This window comes from Poecilia mexicana, unplaced genomic scaffold (genome assembly GCF_051168715.1).
Source record: "Poecilia mexicana isolate PSO_F unplaced genomic scaffold, ASM5116871v1 scaffold_9, whole genome shotgun sequence".
In the NCBI taxonomy this organism is placed as follows: Eukaryota; Metazoa; Chordata; class Actinopteri; order Cyprinodontiformes; family Poeciliidae; genus Poecilia; species Poecilia mexicana.
The window spans coordinates 7,743,153-7,769,193 of record NW_028263378.1 but is presented as its reverse complement, the minus strand read 5'-3'; the positions used below and the strand labels follow the sequence as shown (position 1 = coordinate 7,769,193).

Below are 26,041 nucleotides of genomic sequence, written 5' to 3'. Positions count from 1 at the left end.
TAGTTTCGTGTTACAAGGGTTAAAGTTTTTAAAGAAGAAATGCTGAGAGAGAGTGTGATCTTGAATTCTTTGTGTTCTTTTTTATAAACATTCATCTTAATTTTTGCTTTTGATGAACAAATGTCAACTCAAGGCGCTTTACAAGACAATGAATTCCAATTGATGTGCAATTATTTAGAAGTCAATTTGGTCCTAATTCATTCAAATCTAATTCAATTTTGATCATTTTCGGATACAGATATGGTTCAATTTGATCCCAACTCCCCTAAATTGCAACAAAAGGCATTTTCTCATATGGCTGAAAAATTATCTACAGAAGCCTAGTCGGTGGCATTGAGTCACTGAATTGGATCTACCGAGCAGAAATGTGGTAAAAATGAAACGCAACGCTCTGATGGACAGAGAGCTCCAGCAGAAACAGGGTCAGTGTGGGTAACCATGAGCTGTGACCAGCTAAAGGGTTGAGAGGACAAAAATCAGACACAGGACAAACACAGAAACACTGGGTCAAAAGTGCTCAAAGATACAAAGAGAACACAGTTTAATATCAGAGAAATATTAAATTTAAGGTCAGGCGAACTGGGTTTGTTGTCATATAACATTTTAAAACTTTTAATTATTTTAGAAGGCAGACATTTGCTCTTCAAAGGGTTTCTTTTGTGGAGCTTGAGGCTCAAATGAGAACCTCTGCCTAATTATCCAAACTAACAATGTTTTGTTTTGACTATTCAAAGGTCACAAGTACTCTGTGCAACCACACTTCAAAAATGTTACCTTCTCTTGTAAGTAGTATTTTTTTTTTTAAAAAAAGAAAGGAACCATAGAATTAAAGTCTTTCCAGTGATGCCGTGTGTTAAGTCTCTTCCAAAATATGTTTTTTTTATTTCTATTTTGTCAACCTTTTAGATTTTCAGGGAAAATGCTCTTCAACAACAGATCAGCTTTAAAATTGTTTTTTTTTTCCAAACTTCTCAAAAAAGATGCATGGTAGCTAATGATTGCATATTTTTTAATTCTTTTTCAAACCTAATCAATAAATACAATTTAAGTTGTTTTATTTTATATTTATTTTTCTCTGATATGTTTATTTGAAGAGGAAGTTTCAGAGATGAGCAGAAATAATTCCAAACTCAAGTAGAAAGTGAATTGAAAGAAAATAAACAATAACAAAGTTTAAAAGGAAAAGGAAGGAGTCTAAATCAAAGTAAAATAAAATGTAATACAAGGACAATGATGCCTAATGGTTCTGCATACAAAAATCTGTTTCTTTTTTATCTGTATCCATAACCTAGGAGAAAATAGTTTAATCAAATGAATGTTACATTTTTACTACTGTTTTAAATACAAACCCAATTTGATTTAACACATTTTATGTAACAGTATTCAGAAATGCAAAATTAAGTTTGATTTACCAACATCATTTTTCAAAAGATGTGTTAAACATAACACGAAAAACACTTTTTCCAGCTTTTGTATTGTCTTGGCAGCTTGTCACATGAAAAAGTAACCCCGAGACTTTATACTGTCCTGATCACAACAACAGATTGTTTTCCTTCTGTCTTTCAAAGATCAGGAAAAGCTGAAAACAAGATTTAATGATTTGACAGTTGACTCATTTAAATGCCACTCGTGTTGAGTGAAGGTAGCTTCTGCTGAGGACTAAGCAGCTGTTTTGTTGAATTTGATCAGTCTGCTTTTGTCTTGTTGCCATTGCAGTTACTCTCGCCTCAGCCGTCACTTTAAGTTAGGAATTGTCTTTCCTAATGTGGTAATCTAATTGCTGGGCATTCTTGACATTTTTTTAAATAATTGAAATGATGAACATTTTTCATGTGGAATCATATTTGTTGCTTTCATTCTGTTATATTTAGATGTTGCCACCTCTGAGCTTTTGTCACATTTCATCAGCTAAAATTATACACGGTGTTTTCTGAGCCAGCAGAAATTTCTGAAAATGTTTGTTCTGCAGTTTGTAACTGAAAAGAGAGACTTCAAGGTTGCTAAACTATTAAGAAAATGCTGTATGAACATATGACAATGTACTTATGTATTTTCAGAGAAAATGTTTGTGTTCAGTTAAAGTAAGAAATGTAGAACATTATGCAAATATGGAAGCTATGTAGACAACATGGAAGTTAATCCTTCGGGTAAGAAATAGTGGAACATCTTCACAAGTGAAGAGAACTAAGGCAAAATTAGTTATGTGTAAAGATTACAAAACTTCATGATTGGAAAATCTTTAACATTTTATCATTTTGTTATTCTTTAAATGGTGATAGTTTGATCTACCTGTTCATGTCATTGAACGGTTGTACAGATAAATCCAACTAGAATGATGCTGAATAGTGTCAAATCTCAGTTTTAAACCATTTTAGCAGCAAAGGTGAATTTTTAAATAACTCAACATTAGAAACCGTTTGATCATTTCTATTTTTCTTTTTCCACTCTTTCTTGTTATGAATCCAAGGTCTTAGTCATTTGCAGAGAAGGCCATGTGAAAATAAGAATTATTAATAAAGTGTTAGTCTGTGCTGAACTTGGAGTATGGACCAATTAATAATCAGTCATAATGTGCAAACAGAAAGTTTTGGACCAAGGCAAATTAAAGAATAGCGGAAAGGAATATGAACATTCAGACCGAGATAAACTGACAATAGAAATGTTTTACTTCTAAAGAAGTATAACTGTTGGCATTCTAATTTATGGGTATCCACATATCTAATAATGTAGAACAATTACTTTTGCTGATTAATCTACAATAAAACTAAAATCTACAAATATCCCCACAAAATGAATTTAGGACACAACACTATTGATTTCAATCTGCTGTTTATTGATTAGAAAAATTAACTTGCAGAGCTTAAACCAATCTGTTCTGTTTTACCCGTAAATGTGTTTACCAACTTGTGAAATGATTCACATGACTTGATTTTCTTACTAAGTCTTTTCAGTTATTCTTGCAGAGACTCTAAGTCAGTTTTTAGCCTCTTTAAGCCCACAGGCTTTAAACAGAGTTTTAAGGCAATAAGGATTCATGGTTTGATGAGAGATTTACTCGAGTATTTGAGTTTGCCACACAATGGGATTTTTATTTTATTTTTAATTTTTTTTACTTTATTGTAAAGTCAGGGGATTCTTATAGTATAGTGCATATGGATAAAGTAAGAAGAGTATTTACCATGAACCTCTGGTTATCAGTGTAGTGCTGAAGGTTGTCTAAAAGTAACTAAAACAAGATGTCAGCTGTTTATTCTAAAGAGTTCAAAGTCTGACAGACAGACAAAGCAAAGGGCCAAACAAAACACGAGTTTCTGGTTCAATCTCCTGTTTTTTCTTTGTTCTGTGGAAGTTTTTGATTTTGCCAACATGGCTCTCTGTCCAAAGGGCCAGGAACAATGGTCACCTATCAGTTACACCCCAAATTAGTTTTCGTTACCTATTTCTAAAAAGGTTGAAGGGAAGTGAGCACACCCACATACTGGGCACAGTTTAAACACTTTGAGGAAATATAATTCTTCATCATGGGTAGTAATATCAGTGTCTGATTTACAGTTTATGGCTATGCTTTTAAAAAATGACTTTTTTGGGGGGCATTTTTAAGGCATCTGGGTTGCATCTGACCATCTCTAATTTCAAATATTTAACATTAGGACTGCTCAGACCTCAACGGGATTTTTTTTTTTTCCTTTTTTTTACAACAATCATATAATTTTAAACTCAGTCTGAGTTTCAATAAACCGTTGTTACAGCCCAATTTAATTACATTGCTTTTTTATAGTCTTTTATCTCAACTTTTTCCCAGAGAAACTGAATTACCGCTTAATTAATTTACTTAAACTCATGTATGTGACTTATAAGCTCAAATCATCTTCGGATTCCTGATTGTGTGTTTCTGAAGAACAAATATGTGTGTGGGTGAATATTTAAGCTCTTCCTTTAGTTCCTATAATTGTAATTTTTGGGGACTATTTTATTAGACTAGAATACGTATTTGAAGTGCATTTGAAGGACAGAATTGGGAGGAATAATTTGATATGAACAACTTTCTATTTTAGCCAAACCTTTTTTTCCTGTCCTTGCTCAAATTATTTGGTTTCCTGTCAGTTTAAATGCTGATCTCAACATTCATATGCAACTTGTGTTTGTAGACCCAATTCTTTTCTCTTGTTACTGAGTTGGAAACATTTTTACCAAACCAATTTGATCTTTGTACTCAACAAAGCCAGTTAAGTTTATTTTCCATTACAGATGTTGCATGGCCTTTTCTCTCACCCAGCTTTGGGGAGTAAAAAGTTATGGGTAGCAATGGAGCATAAATAGATCACAGAATAAAACTTATTGCATTCAGTTACACTAAGGAACAGTTCAGTTATTATTATCATTTTATTTTTTGCTTTGCCTCCATATCAGAGGTGGCTTGATTCAAGGAAATAAAAATGAATATTTATTACAAACTCCATAATTATTAACTGCATTGTAGAATTAACATGACTCTATAAGAACAAAAAAGAAAAATTAAAAATTGGAAACATATAGGTGACTATCTTCTTTCAAATCTTATTTTTTCCAATGTAAAACTAACATTGAGGTGTCCATAAACAAGACACAGCTCTGAAACAAAGACAGTTGTCTGAATTGCTACTCACTGACCAACACGGAAAAAACTGACTATCTGATCAGAGCAGAATGTGAGCCTTGTTAATTGTAAAAAAAAAAAAAAACATTTTCCTCCCGATGTTGATTTTGTGAGTGAGAATGAAAGAACTGATGCCTGTAAATATGAGCTGCTAGGAGCTGTTAATTTGGCAGACAGAGTGTGTTAGGAATCTATCATATAGTTCCCAGACAGAGGAGCATTGCTGTCAGGAAAAATGCAACAGAGACTGGTAAATACAGAGGGGGGTGAACAAGGCACAGTGAGAGGAAGAGGAAGAGAGAACAGGGAGAAGTTAACTTGTCTTCCTGTATTACCAAAAACTGATCAAGTAAAAAACACTCAGACACTCGTCAGGCTCTCTTGCTGTACACAGATCTGACAGAGGCAGCTTAGGGATTCAGCCCTGTCCATCATTTGGTCTGCTGAATGACACCCACATACACACGAAGGGATTTACTGTACCGTCTAAACCTGACTCAAAGACTGCAGGACAGTCGTGTTACTCTTCATGCTTTTCACTTTTTCACCTAAATTTACAAATGTATCTGTGCTACTTTCACATATTCTACTCATTTTAACAAGTGTTTAATGCACTTGTTAACTGTTGAAAAGGGATAATTTTTATCTGCAAACACTGACTCTATTGTCTCCTGTTGTGCACCTAACATCTGGGATATTTCTGCATTAACGTTCAGAGATCAGAATATATGAAAATGGCAATGTAATTATTTGAATTATGCAAACTGATTCTGTTCTGGTGAGTGGAATCTGCATGGATTTTTAGACTTTTTAGACATTTTGCAGTGTTTTGTGTCAGAATGCAGTTTGAACTGACGGTCTTTTTTTTTTTTTTTTGTTCTGTTTAATGGGTTTGGAGTTGGGTTAGATAACAAGATGTGGTTTTTAATAGGTTGATCAAACTGGGACACATTCTGAATGACTATATTCAGTTAGTTCCTGTTACGTTTTTAACCACAGCACTTATTTTTGCTGCACCTGTTTCAAAGGCTACATTTTCTATTGTATTTTGTTGTATATACATATAAATTATGTATATGATTTATATTGCTTTCAGTGCATCTTCCATTTAAAGAAAATAGCTTTGCATACACACATTGTACTGATGTTATGCTTTGAAAAAAAAATTCTTAAACTCTATGTTGGATAAGGAGGACAGACACATGAACAAAAGACAGAGAACTGAAAAGAGAGAGGGATGAATATTAAAGGCTGGGGTGGTAAAATGAGAGAAAATTCAGGAGACGGGGATGTACGTCTTGGAACAATCCCAAAGAGGTTTGTGGAAATTCGCTAACATTTAGCTGTTAAATTATAAAAAGGCTCCTGCATACTTAGAGGAGTCTTTTGCGGTTTTCAACTGTCCTGGTACAATGGAAAAAGACAAATGTTTTTTTTTTTCCTCTTCTTTTTTAAATTGTTTTTACCAAAGCATAACTCTTTAAAAAACAAATATATTTTTGAACCATCTAACTTTTCATCTTATTTCAAGATAAATCCATAGGAGTTTTTTTCATTCACACATTGTTCTACTGTGTCAAAAAAAGCATTCTGATTATAATCAACTTAGACACACACTCAAAAGTATAAGCATGGAAACCTTTTATGGCACATGTACAACATCTGTTTCTTTTAATTGGTGGCCAGATGTATAGAATTATGTTCTTTCAGGGTTTCTACACATTTTTATTATAAACTCCATATCTTTCCAGACTTAATCCAGACTTTTTTTATATAGTAATTTGAGTTTTTATAACATTTTGAAGATAAACCGCATGAAAAACCACAATACTAAAATTAGCTTTCCACTGGTGAATCATTTGATAGACTATTTCACAGCTTTGTGCCATTTGAATAAACTTGGACCAGCTCTATTTCTGCACTAACTCTGATTTGACAAAAAAAGGAACAGACTGCTCTACAGACTACATCAATTCTTTCACAATTCAGTTTGTGAATATTGGTAGGATTGCTCCATCGCATATCACACGTCTGTCATAAGAGTCAAAGAAAAGCCTGGATGACGCGTACAAATACAATACAGTAAATTTAATAAAATAATTAAGTTTTTTTCCTTGCCAAACCTGCAGATATTACTCACAACCAAGTTTTTAAGTTGAAATAGTAATAGAAATGATTATCTGTGGTCAGTGATTCTTCTGAACTTAAAGCACAAAGACACTGGCAATAACGATTATTTTCCTAAAATCATGCAATTATTGGTAGTAGTATTTTGCAACAGGTCTAAAGAGCAACTAATTTACTGCTTATTTTGATATTTTAGACCTAGGCAGTTCAAACTGAATTTAAAATTGTACTTAAATAAACATGCAACTTTTTTACAACCAAAATCCAGTCAAGGTGTGATTTGGTAATTTTAAAAAGTATGGTTAAGTCAGTGTGAACATTACTGCATTTGTTTTGCATTTTCCATACAAATGCAAACTTGGAAAAATTTAAAGGCAAATTCTGAACTTTTTCAGTTATCATGTGTGTTGCCCATTTGGAAAAAAAAAACACTTTATTCTTAATTATGTTAGCAATGATATTGTTTTGTATTTTTGCTAATGAGAAAAGCAGGGAGAGGGTGTCTCTGTGCATAGTTGGAAATTGTGTTAGTAAACTGAGGGAGGGTCTTGTCAAGCTGATAAATAGAGCAAAACACACCAGGACAGATTAGAAGGAAGTAATGATTGAATGAAAGAGAGAAAGCAAAATGAGATATGAACAACAGGATGCTCCAAGACTGAAGGGTCCAGGAGGGGCAAATGCAGGACTTAAGGGAAGCAAATGGGTAAGGAAGAGAAGAAAGTCACAGAGGAAAGGATGAAAGACTGAAGAGACACTTGAAGAGAAGGAGGAGAAGAAGAAGTCAAAGAAAAGATGAAAGAGGAGACCTGGTAAGGAAAATAAAGTAGTGAGATTAGCAAGGGAATCATGTGGAAGGAGGACAACTGGAACAGAAGGAGAGAAGGATACAGAAGAGAAAAGGTTTGAGAAGAAAATCATGGAGATTAAAGTAAACCTGCTTAACAAGGAGGTTTCAAAAGAAAGTGGTAAATAAGGAGAATGAGTTTGGAAGAAAATGAGATGAAAAAGAGGAAAATGATGTAATTGAGAAAAAGAAGGATGGGAAATAAAGTAAGAGGGGTAATCATAAGAGATACGAAAATGGATGAATAAAACAAATGTAAATGTAGATTAATATGGGAACACTTGATAAGTGTAGCTACACACCAAAAACAAAACAAACAAAAAAACATATTAACCCTAATGAGTAGAGATAAGCTAATCTCTAGTTCAGTGTATTCTGTTCATTCTGTTCAGGCATTATTCTGGTAAAATATATATATATATATATATATATTTACTTTCATAAGAGCTTCTCCTGTCACTCCATTGCCTTCTTCCTGTCACACCTTTTTCTTTTCCCTCCAAAGAGCTCCGTGGGAGGCAGATTCATGTTGTGAGAATCAATTTTAAAAGACATTTTATACCAAGAAAGTCTGGCACATATTGGAGATCAAAGAAAATCAGAGCGAAAAGCAGGGCGAGGAAACTCCAAGCAAAGCAGATTGAATTTTTAACCAATCCCCGCTTTAAACTGTCACAGTAATACCGCGGTTCCTTTGTTTATAATGTGCTTATGTGAACTTTAGATTAACCTTGCTTTCCATTTCTTCTCCCGTTCTGTTTCTTTTCCTTGTCTTTCCCTCTGTAGGGTGAGGTTCCAGCCAGGCATCAACTTCCTCGCTGTGAAACCCAGCAACCTCGTCGCGTGGGAGATCAAACAGGAAATGGCACCGGGAAGCAGTTCGTTGGCAGTGGATTGTCAAAGAAAGGCCTCCTCCACAGCTGAGAGGTAGAACTGAAGCTCACGTAATGATTCCTTTTTTTCCAGCAGCTCCCTGCCAAGCAGCCCCTCCTGTGTCTGTTGCTTCGAGAAGCATTTGTGGGTGCAGAGAATACATGAAAAGGGCATTTGAATATTCCACTTGGAGGCCATGAGAATCATACGGGCCAGCACGTAATAATATCACGTCTCAGTTGTGTTATGGGGTCGGTTTATTTAAACAAACATTCTGAAGAAAAAGAGGGAATGATAAAGGTGCAAAATCAAACGGGACTTGAGAGTCAACGACAAAACGGAGCCTGGGTCTGAGTGTCAAAGGGGTTATGAGTGATCTTTATTTTAACCATTGCAGCTGTTATTTACTAGTATTTATGTAGTTGAGCCATTGCACTCAGTTAAACTTTAACAATACAAAAAAAGATGCAAAAATTCTAAATACTACAAACAACGGATGCTTCAAAGTTTGTATCTGGTTGAGAAATAAAGGGATTTGTTGAAGCTTCAAAGTGTTTTTGAAACTTCCAAATGTAAATTTTAAATAAGTCATAAGCTGTGAAGCAGAGAGACAGGAGGAGAGGATCTTGTTCTGAAATAACTTGGGTATAAAGTAAATGGTCTAAATGTGTTGATGGTGCTCAATTGGTTTAGATACATCTATTAAAGTTGTGCATCTGTTTTATGTTTTAACATCATGCCTTATGTAAATCAGACTGTTTATACATTTAAAATGATAGTGTACTTAAATCCAGACTACGTTATGCTCAGCAGTCACAGCTCTGTCAGTGCGCATCATGATTCACTCACTTCTGTTTGCTGAATGCTTGACTTGATGTTTAGTAATTTGACTAATAATTAACTGGATGCTGGAAGATTGAATTAGCATTAAATCCCAGTTTGATCCCTAACCAGAGAATAGAAAAAATAATAATTTATACGTATCAGCAGTTAAAACCCTATGGGCTCAGTTCTAATTAGAAGTGCATCAAACGTGGCAGACATACTTCAAAAACATGACAATAGTTGATACTTGCTTAATTTTCACACATTTGAACTTCCACAGCACATTTTTACACATCACACAGGAAAATAAACATTATTTCTCTTAAACAGAGTAAAGTTGAGGCACATTTTATCTTAGTAGCTTTTAATTTACTTCACCTGAAATTTTTGCTGGTAGTTTTAATTGTACTTTAGAAAAGTTATATTAAAATAAATGCACTTTTTCTTCAATATTTTTAGTGCTTTTCCTACTAATATTGCATATTACAAAACAGTCTTTGCAAGACGAAATTATCATATTTTTGTACCTGGTAGTCATGTGATGTTATAAGAGGGTTTTTTTCTGCATCCTGGTCATCATTTCTCTTTTCATTCAGTGCATTTGTCCTATCGTTTTGGCTGCCCTTCGTGTCTGTTTTATTGCCATCTTTTCTGTTTCGTCAGTTTCTTTTATTCATTCGTTTAAACCGGTGGGGATAATGACTTTCCTCTCCATGAAGCGGTCGTTGCTAGACTCCAGCTCAATTACCGCTACTTCGCTAGCCGTTAGCCACGTCTGTCCTTCAGTGATGGACAGCACCAGCAGCAACGAGTGATCTAAAAGAGGCAGAGGTGGAAAAAAAAAAAAAAAACAGAGCAACTTTAAGCAGGCTTGTATATCAAGCAGATAAAAACATTATGAGTACTGGGGAGGGAACACTGATTATCTCTTCATGATAGGTAGCCAGTGAAGATTTTGAGCTCAAGTTAATGCTAGACGCAAAAAAATAAAAAATAAATGAGCAATTTTAGAAAAGATGTAGGATTGTTTAAGGAAAGCCTTTCACTGCAAGTTGTATATGTATGTGACAAATAAACTACTTGTGTCATGAATTGAAGTCTTGGAGGTAAGGAGTGCAGGGTTGGTCTATGTGGTTTGATCCAATAGAATAACTGCTGTAGCTCAAATTGCTGTCATTGCTGGTTCTAACTGAAAAGTCTCAAACTACACAGTGAATCTAAGTTTGTTGTGTATGCAGGCTGTCATGGTATCCTGACTCCTGTCCAAAGGAATGTACTATAGGCAAGTGAGATTTGGAACTGGTTCACAGAACAACAAAAGGTGATCTGTTCTGATGAAACATGTTTTATTTCTGCACCACGTGGATCACAGGGTGCATGTGCAATGATTTTCTGGGGAACTCGTGGTACAGGGATGCACCATGCCGTGTCATTCATGTGAATAGTAAGGTGAGATGTACCACCTACCCAAGCACTGTTGCAGACGGCGTACGTCCATAAATAGAAGCAGTAATCCCTGGTGGCTGTGGCCTCTTTCAGAAGGACAATGCGCTCCCCCACAGGGCAAAAATGGGTCAAGAATGATTTGAGGAGTACAGCAATGAGTTTGAATACAATGAGTTGCCCTGATCTCAATCTAATCACAATCTTTAGGATGTGCTTGACAAACAACTCTACAGGACGCTGCTAAGATCTTGGTGCTAGGTAGGATAAGACTTTCAGAGGTGTTTTAGAGTCAGTATCTCAATAAGTGAGAGCTGTTTTTGTACAACAGTGGGGATCAACATATCATACAAATAATGTTGTATCTCATCAGTATGTTGTTCAATGGTGGACTGGGGATTTAAATGGAGTCCAGATTATGACAGGTATGTAGAAATAAGACATTTTTATTTAGGACAAATGAAAAACCCTGTACATGTCAGTGAATCCAGGATGAAAGCAGAGGGAAACATTAACTTGAAAAGATCAGAAAAAAACCTATTCACACCAGAAAAAAAAAAAAATCTTGTATGAAAACATCTTTAAAAAATAAAGAGTCTGGAACTGTAATGTTTGCATTTAAAAGAAATCTATAAAACATGTCAAAAAACATGAAGTTATAGTCATTTAAGTCCAGAGGCGAGGTGCAAATTGCCTTTTTCAAAGCAACACAAAGTGTCACCTAAGAAGTCGGGTTTTGAATTCAGCAAATCTAAATACATTCAGGGTTTTTTTTTTTGTTTTTGTACTAGCCTGTGCCTATAAGCACAGGTTTTGACCATTCATTGTACATGCATGTACTTTCAAAGAAGCAACTGTCACATATAAAAAAAAAAATAAAGTCTGCAGGAAGAAATGAAGCCAGCGTTTTCAACTCTAGACCATTTTTAACCTCAGTAAGGGCTTGAACAGAATATGCAAGCAGCGTCTCATGCATGACAGGGAGAATCACAGCCTTTAGATCAGTGAATGTGTGGGAGTGTTTGTTGAGCTTATCTGTATTAATCTCTAATTAGATGCTTTTCATTGAGATAATATATTGTGAGTGAGCCTCATAATAAATGAAAAGGGTATCGTTGATTAGTGTGCTTCACAATTAATATTGTGAGCTAATTTGCTGTACATTTTGTTATTCCCAGATTTATTATGAGATTATGCAACAATTGTTTCTTTTCTTTATAGCACAGAATTTGTGATTAATGGTCCAACAATAAGAACAGGACAATAAGCTCGCTGAGTATGGAATTGTTATGATTGTATGCATGTTGCTTTACAGTAGTCCCTTTGGACATTTAACTGCTATGGTATCTGAGAATAAAATGATTTTTTTTATTTATCATTTGTATATTATACAAGGCCCTGATGTTTTCACACTAATCTTTTGAACTTCTCAAATAAAAATAGTCAAAATGCCAATGGAAAGATGCAAAAAGGTGGTCAGTTTTGTAAGGATTTGACTGGTGTGATGCCTTCAATGACTTTCTTCAGTTATTTTTGGGAAGAGAATAATTTTTAGACTTTACATTTTTCATTGTAAATAAAAACAGATTGATTTGGTTTTTTGGGGGGGGGGGTTTCAAAACTGACAAGTGATACTTTAAGAAATATTTTAATGTATTTAAAGATTTTGTCTGAGAGTGAATGCTAACCTTTCTAGCATGTTCTTTAAAGTTACACTTGAGCTACATGTTAGCAAGCAGGTTTTGTTTTCGTTTCACAGAAGCTGGTATATGATTTGTAGCTGCTGATAGAGATGTTTTGCTTTTAGGTTTTCCTCCTGATGTTAACACCTTTACATGAGTTTACCCTGTGGATCAGTGGCATGCACAGACATCTTGAGAGGCAGGTGCTCAAGGAGAGGAAAAAGGCACCTTGTGCAGCACATGAATCCACCAGCTGCTTTAGTAAAGATTTAGTGTGAGATTTACTACAGGCACATTTTGAACATCATGTATGGACAGTATAGCTATTTCAAATCAAAACCCATCCTGTCTGATGCAGATGTTTAATAATGTTCCAACTCTCTACAGCAGGGGTGTCAAACTCATTTGGACACCCCTGCTATAGAGTGGGGTGTCACTCTACAGCAGAATATTCCTGAGTATGTAAATAATACTCAATGAATATTTGATTTACATAGAAAAAAGTCTGAAATATTATGCGGGTACTATTACTGTTTGATTGAAAATCCTTTGGATGAAGCTTTCCTGTTTGACACATTCTCTCTTAAAATAATATTAAAACAAAGCTTTGAATGAAATAGTAAATAATATTATTTTCTCTTCCCAAGTAAATATCCTGCAGAAAATAGTCAACAAATTATATTTTTGGATCACAGTTTTATTCCTGGTGGAGAACAGAGGTGCTATGTTTAGGAACATCTCCGTCTTTGTCATGTTATTTGTGCTTACTGGATATAGTTCATGTTGCAGATCTGCTTATGTTTTAATGAAGGGTGTGACTTTCTTAGGGTATGTAAAAGTAGATATGCCTAAAAACGCTGTTGCAGTTAGAGTGATGTCTGTATAACTCTATAGTTATGTTATCTTCATTTAATTTTTAAATCCATAATCTCAATCTCAACTAAATAAATTGCTAAACTCATCAGTTCTGTCCTGAGTGGATGCAATGAGGACATGTAGGATTACACATGAAGCCTCTAAAAGTCTGTTTTCAGTGTGTCAATAAAAAGGTTAAAACCTCAAAGAAACATATATTCATGTGCACCATACAACTTCCAAATGTACTCTAATTTACTCTGCTACAGGTTTTTCTTCATGTTTTATTTCCTCAAAACTATGTTAATCCAATTTGGAAAGCAAACGGTAGCTGCAGTTAAAACTTATTACGTTAAAAATTTAAGTCAAATATATTTTTATGGTAAATATAGTTTAAACAGATGTATACAAATATTATCACTAGTGAACGTTTGCAACAACATAATTCAGGTTCAAGCATCTTGTTTGCATAATTAGACCTTTAAGACGTACTAGAATGACCATTTTAACAGGGTGTGGGTTCCAACACCATGATCTGTCCAAAATGACTAAAACCGGCTCTGCATTTATACTGTAAATAATTATACTGTTATTAACGCCCCACCTAATGAAGCTTCCTTTCCCATTAGCATTTGCAAATAGATTTTCTGAACAAAAAAAACATATATTAAGATTTATGTCTAATCGTTTTTACTTTACAATACCGTAGCAAGAGTTTGCTGTCTTTTGTCCCATCAGTCTTTGTGTTTGCCAGTCTCTCTTTTTTCTTCATTATTATAAAGTTATCCTTGGGGACTTTTCTGAGTTATTGATGTCAATAGTCATTTTTCTTTTTCTCTGGAGTAATGTCTAATTTGTAAAATATGTCATGTTTTTTTCCTGCTCTGTTTTGTTAATATTGGCAAAAAGTAGAGCATGCTTAGGGTGACCTTAATTTTGAATGGTGGGTTAAATAGGGAAAATATGCCATGGTTTATGATTATGCTCTTAGAATGGGAGCAAAGCTCTATTTCATGATAATGATAAGATCTATAGATTAACACTGTTAATGGTCTCTGCTCAATGTTAAAACTGGGGTAATGCACTGTCCACACTCCACACATGGATTGCTATTTATCTGCCTGTGTGCCTCTGTGTTTGTGTGTGTGCGTGTGTGTGTGTATGGGGGGTTGAAGTTTTTCATCATCAAGAGCTATTTGCTTCCAGTGGCAGCCTGAGGGAAAAAGTTCCATTTAATGATTATACAGTATTTCCTGCAGCAGCTGAATCATCTTTGAACATATTAGACTACTCACTCAGTTGAATTAAGTAAACAAATTATTTCAGGAAGCAATTCCCAGACTATCCTATGCAATTTCTGACATTATATGAAAATTAAAATGGATTTGTTTTGTAGGCAAACTCATAAGATATGCAGTAATTTCTAGGAAATCTGTAAAAGCACTGTTGCATGCAAAATGAGCTGGCTGTTGGTAGCTAATAGCTGACGACTGTTGCATTTAACTTTCTTTACCAACAGCAAGTTCCAAAGCCTAAATGAACACATTCCACTTTTCCTTTCTGTGCAAAAAATAAACAAAAAAACACAATGGGGCCATTTTTGTCTTTGTTTTTTTCCCCCCTCATCTGGCCTGCAATGTGATGACTCTGTTTTTATTAAACTTGCAATGTACACTAAAAAAGGCATTGACTAATTGCAAAAGACACCCAGTTACAATTTTAAGGTACAATCTTCCAGCAAACACAGTTTTTTGTTTTGTTTTGTTTTTTTTATAACAAATAAAAATAAATTTGTTAAAATATGCCATTCAGTTTGGCTGGGCCCTTAGTTTAGCACAGACTGAGTAGAAACAAATTCAAGTTTACAGATCATGAAATGTCTCATTTTGTAGAATTTTTGCTGCAAGCTGTTAAATGTTTAGAGGTCAAATTATTAGTCAATTAACATAATAATCAGAATTTAGCTGCCTGTTCTCTCACCCACCATTTTTCATTATTCCTTTTTTTGTGCTTTCTTGTTTTTGTGTTTTAATGCAGCCAGATTTATGACACAGGTGCTTTCATTCACTCTTTCATGTGTTTTCTTTTAATCCATTAATTTATTTTCTTCACTCTGAATCTTGATGGACAGAGGCCTAATTTAGAGCAGACAGAGATAAAAGCAGCCCTTTATGTCTACAGGAAGCTTAGTGTTTAACCTTAATGCTTACCTTCATTTTCTACCCTAAATTAGTCTTTCAAAACCTTGGAGACAAACTTTTAATTTGTCCATCGCCTCTACTTCAGTTCAAAACAAAACAGTCATTATTACATAAATTGATACAATAATTATTTTCTCCACAAATTTGTAATTTTCAGTTTTATTTGTCAAATAAAAAAATCGCATGTGGCCGACATTAGGCAGTACCAAATACCTGAAGGACTTTGCATGCTTTGATGTAGGCAGCAGTTGTTTTCAGGGTAAAACCTGTTTGTTTCATTTTGTAATCCAAATTTCACAACCATGTCCATTCAGTGTCCTTTAATCTATTCCCTCACTTGACGTTTTTCTTGTGGCGAATTTTAATATGAGCTCTATTAAAATTAGTTGTGTGGTGCTGATTACTTTTTGGATTCCACCCTCTTGTCTCTGTGGCGCAGCTTTTACTTCTCATCCTCAGATTCTCAGCAGTCTGTGTGACCACCATAAATAAGAGTGGACAATTTAGTGACTGTAATACTGTGGGCAGCATTTAGAGCCTCATCATTCACAATCAAAATAAGTGAATTCACAGTTTTTCTGAGTAATGGAAATATTGAGTCAGTCTATGAAAAGATAAACTCAGTTTGATGTGTATCAGATTTATTATGTAATTGAGCAGTTCTGAAAAAAAAATGTATTTCTGGTTTTCACAAAGAGATGAAGAGAATCACAGATTCTAAAAATAAATCTGTGTAGATCTTCCCTCCCTAAGCGATAACCTAAAGTTTAAACCAGATATGTATTCAAAACTTGCTTCGTCTTTCACTCTCATACTATTATTTTTCACCAAGAACAAAAAAAGTTGCTACATAAATAATCCACAATTTTTCAGGACTTTTTAATGCACATTTATTTAGAGAAAGTCGTGTTGACTGAAGCTTAATTGTGCCCTTTGTGGCAGCCATCCTCTGAAAATCCCACAAGATCTACTGCCACAATATCCTGTTAGACATGTATCCTAGTGATATTAATATACATATATGTGTATTGATTAAAATGATCATGAATCAGACATTTTACTGTGCTTATTATAATATGTGATACTTTAGTTTTGACATGCATGCAGACCATTTCACAACAGCAATCATATATCTAGAGCCTCGTATACAGTCAGACACGTGGTTGGATGATTCCGTTTTGTTAATCGACTGAAATCCACACAGGCGAGGAACAGCAGCAGAGCACGGGGTTAGGTGTGATGCTTTCTCTCATTTGTAAAGACAAAATAACTCAACAGTGAGCTTTTGTTTGAATGCCAGCAGTCTGCACTGAACCCGCAGCCACACTTAGACAACAAAGGCAAGGCCAAGAAGTCTGCAGTCCTACTTGGCACACATTGGAATTAAAACCACAAAAAAAAGCCAGTTGAAGAGGGATGAAGAGGAGGACGTCTGCCAACAATTGAATGAGAAGAATATAAGACATAAAGTGAGAGAGGTTGTCAGGGATAAAATAAACATTCCTGGAAACATGCTCTGTAAATTACAGTTTGACTCTGGAGGGGGGACATGAAAAATGTACGTTGACGGTTGTAAGCTTGTTTTGTTTCTATTTTCCTAGGTGTAGCATGTACCCAATCGATAGCTCATTTTTTAGTTACAATTTATAGAAACGGCTTCCTGAAGCAACGTTTGACTCTGTGTTCAGGTAAATTTTGCCTTTGACCTGAAACGTTTGGTTACCATCATGAGTTAACTGAATAAAGAAAGTCAGCTGGATCCAGTGTGTTTACAGGATTGACCTTGTCCCTGCACAACCAGCATTAATGCAAAGAATCCAGGTCAATGCAAACACTGGGTTTATGATTTCTGATTGAACGATTTTGAGTTATATCAAGTCATATTTACATCCACGTTTCCATATTTAAATACAGACATATCAAAGAAGTTGTTCAAGTCTCTCTTCCAGATTCATCTTAATTAGAATGTACAAAGTATATGTGCATTGAGTCTTATACTGTTTCTTTGTGCATAGACATTTTTTGACATTTAGGGAGTTTTGGCATGCTTCATTTGCACATCTTTATAGGGCAACATTTCTTCATAATGCATACAACTGGACTTATAATTATGCTTTCTATCTCAAATTGTGACTGGAGCAGATCATATTGGAAAGCAAACTTCTTAGCGGTAATTTTTTTTTCCCTGTTCAATCTCGTATCTTGAGAGAAACTTAAATCTGTATGATACCGTGTCTTTGTACCATGTCTTTCCATTTGTCTTCTGGAAATAAAAACCAAAGAGAAAAATGCACAATAGCAACTACTTAGCAATTACATTTTGCTACAATTTTGCCCTTCAAAACTGTTGACTTCCAGTGTTTTACAGCAGAATCATGTGTTCTATTCTTGAGCAACCCCACCACTGAGTTTAAATTTGTTCCTGAAAGCCACGAACACACAAGCATGTACACACACACAGAGTCTGTGGGGGTTCCTTTAACACGGGAGCAGAGAAAATGACCACCCCAGAGGTAATAGTCTGTCTTTATCACCCTCTCTTCCTTCCTTTTTCCTCTCTTCTCTTGATTGCAGAATACAAAATAGAGGGCAAAGTGTGCACACACACATATATGCTCAAACAACATGTGTTTTTGCTTGCTTTGTGGTGCATCAAAGCATTACTGATGGCTTTTTCCGCTTTCTTTTCTGTATTTGCAATTTTTTTTCCCCCCCGATGTGCAATTTTTCTATCGCCTCTGGCCTCTGTGTCCTTATAGATTGTTCAAAGATTGACTTCTGTGGATTTTTTAGAACTTAATTTCTATTTCAGGTTTTTTTTATTTATGGTTAGTTTGCTAAAGTTTGGCAAGGTACCACGTTTGACGGGTTATTGTAGTTTGTTCCTATATAAGGTTTTAAAAGGACATATTTATGATGTGTTGTGTTTTTTATTTTTCTTTACAGTTTTTTGTTGAGTTTATGTTTAGGGAACACTAAATAAGTCAAAACTAATTAACAAAGGATTTGAAGGAATACAACTGAGAGGAGATAATATTTGTAAAACTGAATGTGGGCAAGGAAAATTGAAGTCAGAATAAATTATTATGAGGGTGGAAAGTGCATGGAAGAAGAAAGATGGTGGGAGAAAAAAGATTAAAGGTTGTCAAAGGAAATGAAAGTTTTATAAAATCTGGACTAAGTCCATACCAGTTTAAACTTGATATTTAAAGAAATTAACACCAAATTATATTTTGGCTGATTTTACAAAAAATGCTACATATGTTAATTATAAAATGTATACAGTAAAACATTTACTGTAGTAAAAGCAGTAATCATAATCTTATGAGAAAAATTAAGCACATCAAAAGCTCTTTTTTTAGACTGTCATAGCATTTTGCCGCATGACATCATTTTGTTGTGTTAAAATACAAGATGGGTGTTTTTGTATTGTTCCAGTAATAATAATAAGAAAACTTTGAAACCTTTCAGGAGTGCGATGAGGAACAAGCAGGTAAGGGGAAGTAAAGTGGAACACAAAACATTTTGCCTTTTATTCTTTTGAGTTTTTAACCTTTACCTCCCATGACGATTTAAAAATGTCAGTGGCATGTTGGAAGCCATTAACACAAGGGATTTTTAACAATGCGGCTCTCGATAAAAGCACTAAGTGTTAATAGTTAAAGTTACTGGAATTTGAATGAAGGCTTAAGATCATAATTTAAGAGTGTTACATAGCTACCAATCTTGATAACACAAGTACAACTGAAGATACTTTAACAAAACAAAACTTAGGTTAAAGAGCTGAATCTGAATGTTCAGGTTTAAGTTTGTACATCTTGATTGGCTCAAATCTCCAAAAGTCCCAGACTTGGATGCTTATATCTGAAGACATTCTTCTGTAATACTCCATTATGTTAATATAAATACGGTGGCATGAATTAGAGCTGAAATCAGGTTAGAAAAGCTCATTTTCACACCTGAAATGCAGTTGTTTTAATGGCCACTAGATGCTGCATATACTACTCGAACATAAATATTTATGCACTAACAACTCAAAGGACTGAGTTTAACTAATCTATGCCTTTTAGCATTTTTGTACATTTGTAAAATTAATCTTTGTAAACTACACCTGAGAATGTAAGTTTCTCTTGCGTATCGCAGCATGAAATTTAATTCATGTGGCAGTTTAAAGCGTTTTCTTGTTCAGCTCAAACACTTGACATGTTGTGATTTTCAGTTAGCGCTTTGCTATTTCTTGAGTATCATTGTATAATGACCTGTGCTGGCTAATTAGACCATGCAGATATGGACGGGGCTTAAGTGTACAGCATTTCCTGGCATCATTCTGCCACTCAGTAAAATGACCCTGACCACCTAAATGCATTCAGTCATCAGGCCAGACTATTCTGCATACACACATGCATTCTGACATAGATTCTCTAAGTATATGGAAAACCGGGATCTGCTTGCCTGCTATGCAAATCAGCATGAATGATATGTCATTCTTTTTGGATGTGCTAATCTGGCCATACAAACACACACATATTCTATTTTTCTGAATGTTTTTGTAGGCCAAGCTTTAAATAACCTTCAATCCTATTGGCTTATTCCCCTTGCTCTACTACTCATTCCCACTCCCGCTCCCCCTCCTTTCTGTCTCCCCCTTTTTCGGCTCCTCACCCTCAATGCCCCTGATAAACCCCCTTGGGAGCCTGCGTAGCAGGATGTGTGGCTAATTAAGGCGACCTACGTGGACCCAGCATGTTCAAATTCCTCTCCTAAGAGATGTTCAGTGTCATAGAGCGAACGGCAGTGCCGATGCTAACACTAACTCCCTGTCCCTTGTGTAGCGGGACCATGTTTGTGTGTTGAAGATGAAGTGTCAAACGTTGGAGGTGTCCCAGTCCCTTTCTTTCTTCTCAGTTCTTCAGATTTTTTTCTTTGTTTGCGTTACTACTCCCATTTCTTCCTTTAGTTAGCCCCCCAAGTCTTTTCTTTCCCCTGGTTGCGTCTCATAAAATGCAGCCCGTTATCTTTCACTCTCCATCAGCTCTCTCTCAACTTTTCCCTTATTTTTTCAGTCCTGTTCAGTCTTCTTGCCCTACTGCTTTCACCTCTCCCTCTCCTTAGGTGACAGTAACTCCAGGGTCCCGCTGCTGCTGTTCTTTTCATCATCTAAATAAAAAAAAATAAAAAAACTCAGCTTGTGTCCTTGACTTGAGAGCTCTTGAGCATGCACAACTGAATGAATGACACAAACAGACTAAGGGGACCAAGAGCCTCAGTCTCCCAGGAGGAGACTAAAAGGATCTGCTGAAAGAGGAAGAGGAAAGACAGAAGATGAAAAGTTGTTCTACGTTGCTTGAATGTAGGACAGAAGATCGCTGCGATGGGCGGGGAAGAGAGAGTGGCGTTCGGAAAGGGTGTAAAAAAGTTGTACCAGGAGTTTTGTGTTCTTGTTCTTGGCCTGGTCAAATAGTTACAGAGAAAAAAAGAGAAGCAGGAATCTCAAACTTTATTTTAAAGGTACAAATCAGATTTTTAGGTGAGTGATCTGAAAAACCACTAAAGAGCAAATTCCTTTTCTAAAAGAGCTGTGCGTTTGTGACCTTGAGGCACTTTGATTTTTGACATGCTAACATAAACTTGAATAACTTATTTACTTTTCATGCTTCAACAAATAAAGATGCATGATTTTAACACTATTATTAAAAACGACAAACCTTAGATTAGCACTCTTCAGTGTGTCCAGTTAAATCAGTTGTTACTTGAAACATGTCTTTGCAGTAATGATTAAATAATAATTCATAAATTTTAGGGTCAAAATTTATGGAACTTGGAAATATTCTGCATCTCAGTACTAAACAATGCCCCTTGCTGAAATGTTTGGGGGGAAAATTGGTTGTAGTACAAAGTAATACAAGTTAAAAAGGAAGGAAAAAAGAGCTCAACAACGAGCTGAAACAAAAGCGATGAAAACAATTTTCCATAAATTTTTGTCTGGGCTCTGGAGAAAACCTTCATTATTAGGAAAAGGAGGGCTGAGCGCAACAGAAGAGTGAAAAGAATGAAAGGAAAGATGATCAGCTCTATGTTCCTGGTTTGTCTTTTGCTGGCTAAGGAGGAAGGATCAGGTCAGAAAGACCGAGGGAGGAGCAAATGAGGATTGGCAAAGAAATGAGCTGGTTGATGAGAGAGTACTCTTTGCTTTGAGGCTCCTGTGAACACTTGTCGTCTCAACATTCAGATTGAGAGAGAAAAGGAGGCGTAGAGAACGAACCACAAAGGTTAAGAGATGGCAGATCCTGGATTTCTTTTAGAGCTGATAGGAGTGGAAATGAGACAGAACCAGCTTCAAGGTTGCATCTTGAAACCCATTTATATAACGCTCCCAGGAGAAGATGTGTCAATCAAACTGTCATCGCTGGTTTATGGCATCTGTCCCATGGGTTTTATGTTGATAACATCTCATGTTTCTGGTTACTTGCTTGTTCTTCCAAGGCTTTGATGACCCAGTTTTTTCTTTTTTTTTTTTTTTGTTAAGCCTTCTTCAACTGCTGCCCAATAACACATCAACAAAGTTTGTTTGTGCATTTTCTAAAGAGCCCTTGATACAATCCAATTCTACTTTGGGCAATTGGATTCAAAAAGACAGTTTTCTGGAACAATTTTTTGTCCAATGATCTCTCTGGCTGTATGATTGGCTTTTCTTGTGAGACACTGACATTCATCATTCATATGTATCCAGCATTATATTTTTTATTAATAAAGAAATATCCTCCAAATTTAAAATCTTAGTAGTGAGTGTACCGGCCAAGATTGTAAGTGTAGTCTTTGCCTTTAAATGTTCCATGGTCGTAAACAATGCACCATGTCATGCAAAATATTTACTTCATTTATTAAAAATAAATATATATAAAAATAAAAAAAACTGGGAGGGTCCATTTCAGACTTTATATGTACATTCACTACTTCAAGTTTAAGAATATGCACACTCATGCATACTTCCTGGTTCCGTGTCCTATATTTTACACATCTTGTGATCTGTGATCTGTAAAACTGCAGTTCCTTATAGATCCAAAACCAGACGGTCTCAACCAGAATAGGAAATATATTAAAAGTGACATAACACTGCAGGCAAACGACAGGATTCTTTGTTGAGATAACTTGAACAAGTGTTGATTTTTGGATATGCCACCAAACTTCATTCAGTTTACAGTATATCTGAGAACATTGGCAGATCCTTGTCACGAAAGTACCAGAAATATTGTGAAGACCCGTTTGGTTTTTGACATCGAGAGGACCAGCATAGAACCATGTGATTGCATCACTAAGACTTTCTCTTTTAGTTAAATATCATCTCATCCCCTTGTTGTATTCTGCGTTTCTGTGCACAAACAATTTGGTCTTGTTTTGCACCGGTTGTTTTGTTTTTTCCTTTGTCGTAGAGTCATTGCTGATGGTGAAAAGGATTGGAAAAATTCTTAAGATAAGTAGAAATAACAGATAAAGTCAGGAAATGTTTTGTTTTTTTCCCAAAAAAATAGTCAAAGTTCCAGAAAAATTATATTTATCTTCATGAATTGAGTGATTATTTAATTATTTACTTTTTTTTTTCCGTATATTATAAAAATAATCCTAGAATGGGCTGGGTAGCCTCTTAAGGTCCTGAAACAGTGTGTGAATTTCTGAGATAATCTCTGAACATGAACATGACTGATTATTGTCACAGCTGTCTAAACGGAGAGCAAGATAATTGATAATGGAAAGACATAATATGCTTGTCAAGAAAGATTAAAATATGGTTTCTGTGTAGCTTCAAGAAAACAGTGTCAGTTTACAGATCACATTGAATCATCTGGTCCAAATCAGAGAGAGAGAAAAAATGTTTTACATTTAGGTTAACTTTTCTTCTTGATGTGATCATGAAAAACTTCCTGTCAATCCTAACATTGGTTCCTTTTGTCAATGAAGAATTTAGATGTTTCATTGCTGACCACAGCAGCTGTTCTCCATCTGATGCTGTTTACTGAGTGACTCCGGTCTTCTATCATTCTCTCAGACTTGAACCTTTTCTCATTTTCCTGCTCTGATCCTTTCTGTCCACAGTTTCTGCTGCACCTTTCTGTTTATACGCAGCCCACCCTACCTCCCCTTTTCTCTCATTATCTGTTTCCATCTCCATTTCGGTTTCTTAACAAGCTGCTTCCTGCCTGTCTGGCACAGCTGTTGATTACCTAATTGCCTTGCTTCTCACACACAAAAACACATACAACACAGACACACACAACCTTTTTTTTTTTTTTTCCCCCACATTCATATACGCACAAAGGGAAATACTTCTGAGGATTAAGCTATTGATTCAAGTCAATATTAAAGATTTTACACAAACTTTTTGTGTCATGGAAAAAAAACAAATTGATTGTTGTGCATGTGAATCATTAGTTGTATTTATATGCGTGAGTGTTGTGTGGAAATGTCCTAGTTTTTACTCAGCCCAGCTTTTCAGTGCAAGAAACTGCGTCTGGTAAACATTATTGACTCTGGCAAATAGTTGAGTTGGGTGTCAAAGCTCTTTTTTATTAAATAAACAAACATTCAATCCTAGATAAACTTTTCAATAACTGTAATAACTAATAATTACTAAGGCAAATTTTAAAAAAATGTCAGTGATTACTATAGAGTTGCAAAACTTATAGCAAATTTAATTGAGCATAATACTAAGAATGGCTGTTCCCACAATGCATTAGTTAATTATTTAAGTACCATGGAGTCACAGGCTATATATGTAGTAAAATGGTTTTTTAATGGATCACAAAATGTTTTAAAAGGTAAAAAAAAGTACATTGATAAAATGAAAATATCAAATATTTCTTTTCCACCAGCAGCTGGAACACGTACTCGTTATCTGGGTTCTGTGAACCAGAAGCACACAGGCTTCTGATATATATATATAAATATATAAAGGATATACGGATCCTTTATATATCGTTATACCATTACGCCACAACTTCATCACATTACATATTTTTCTAATATTGCCTTAGTTGTAAGTAGCCCCCCCGAAAAAGGATACATTTTTTAATTGTTTTGATATCTGAAAATTTTTTCTGTGTGTGTGGTGAATGTAATACATTTCTGGTTTAAAAAAATAAAATAAAAAAAGTACATCTTTGAAGCAACACAAAGACTGGCTGGAGATATGTCCCTGATGTCCCCTAACTCTAAACCGAGACCATTAAACCTGGAGCAGGATGGGTGGTTAGATGTAAACCTTTAAAGTCAGCACAAGCACATGTCAAAATCCACCAAATGGGTCTGATATATATATATATATATATATATATATATATATATATATATATATATATATATATATATATATATATATATATATATATATATATATATATATATATATATATATATATTTTTTTTTTTTTAATTTATTTTTTAATGAGGGAAAAATTTGTCTTAGATTTTCCATAAAAAGGGAAACGTCTAGAGCTTTCATTGAATTCTTTCTAATTATTTCCTGTAAGTTAGTTAAAATCAAATCCATTTCCATCCCTTTGTGTTACCATTTTCCACTCTCATTTTCTCACGACCTTTTCAATCTCTTGTGCCTATCCCCTGCATAATTAAATTTAAAATTGTATTAGGGGTACAGAAGTGCTTACTGCCAGAGAAAAAAAAAACAACACATTATAGATGCAATGTTCACCTTCTAAATGAAATGACAGCCCTGTCTCATTTCACCCTTTTACACCCTTCCTCTCTCACACTATTGACTTCTGAACCTCTTTTGCTCAATTATTGCCACTTCATTTTTAACATCGGTGGAAACCTCTCTTCTTTCCTCCCGGTCTATATTGCTTTGCTCTCTCTGTAATTAACGATCCTGATTATGTGTGCCAGGATAGCCATTAGCTTGGCTTATGCAAAGGCTCATGGCCCCCTTTCTATTACAAACACACACATTCGCTTTAATGCAAAAACATGCCCACAGACCCACTCACTTTATCGCACTCTCTCTTACACACTTTGGCACTAATGCTCTCAGGACTAATTACCAATCAGGTGTGCCATCTTATTTTTATTTTGGCCAATGAGGTGCTAAGATGCATATGCTTTTCTTTTTTTGGTGTTTTATTCATTTTTCTGATAAATCCACTGTAGCAGTTTTTTGTCTTCCCTCTGCTGTGTGCTGCTGTCTTCCCTCCTCTCTACTCCTGCTGAGACAGGGGTTTTACTGGTTATGCTCAGTGTCAGAACCAATGAAAAACTGTCAGACGCCTAGGTGAAAAGAAGCACCGGGCTGCATTAAAATCAGACAGAAACAAAGGTGCACCTTGGTGTCTTCCAACTGCTGCAATTTTAGATTAACTGAAAATGGTTTCTGCAGCCAGGCCACAGTTTTTCTGATGTTTGGGTAAATAAAGCAGCTTGTCTGAAGCCAGCACTTGGTGGTTCCCACAAGGCAAACAACAAGCATAAAGCAATTACCAAAAAACAGTTAAGTATATAGCTGAATCAAAGAAAAGAAAATTGGACGCTGATTTTTCACAAA

The 26,041-nt window shown here is 35.2% G+C and overlaps 1 protein-coding gene across 2 annotated transcripts in view; it reads left to right on the top strand.

Annotated features, from left to right (window-relative positions):
- LOC106918276 (transmembrane protein 132C-like) overlaps positions 1-10,306 on the top strand; it is a 151,639-nt gene extending 141,333 nt beyond the window's left edge. For both annotated transcript variants that reach the window (XM_088008706.1, XM_088008707.1), the window contains one exon: positions 8,397-10,306. In XM_088008706.1, the coding sequence (XP_087864832.1) occupies positions 8,397-8,541 (145 nt within the window). In that variant the 3' untranslated portion in view covers positions 8,542-10,306. The remainder of the gene's footprint in view (positions 1-8,396) is intronic.
- Positions 10,307-26,041: the final 15,735 nt, after the last annotated feature.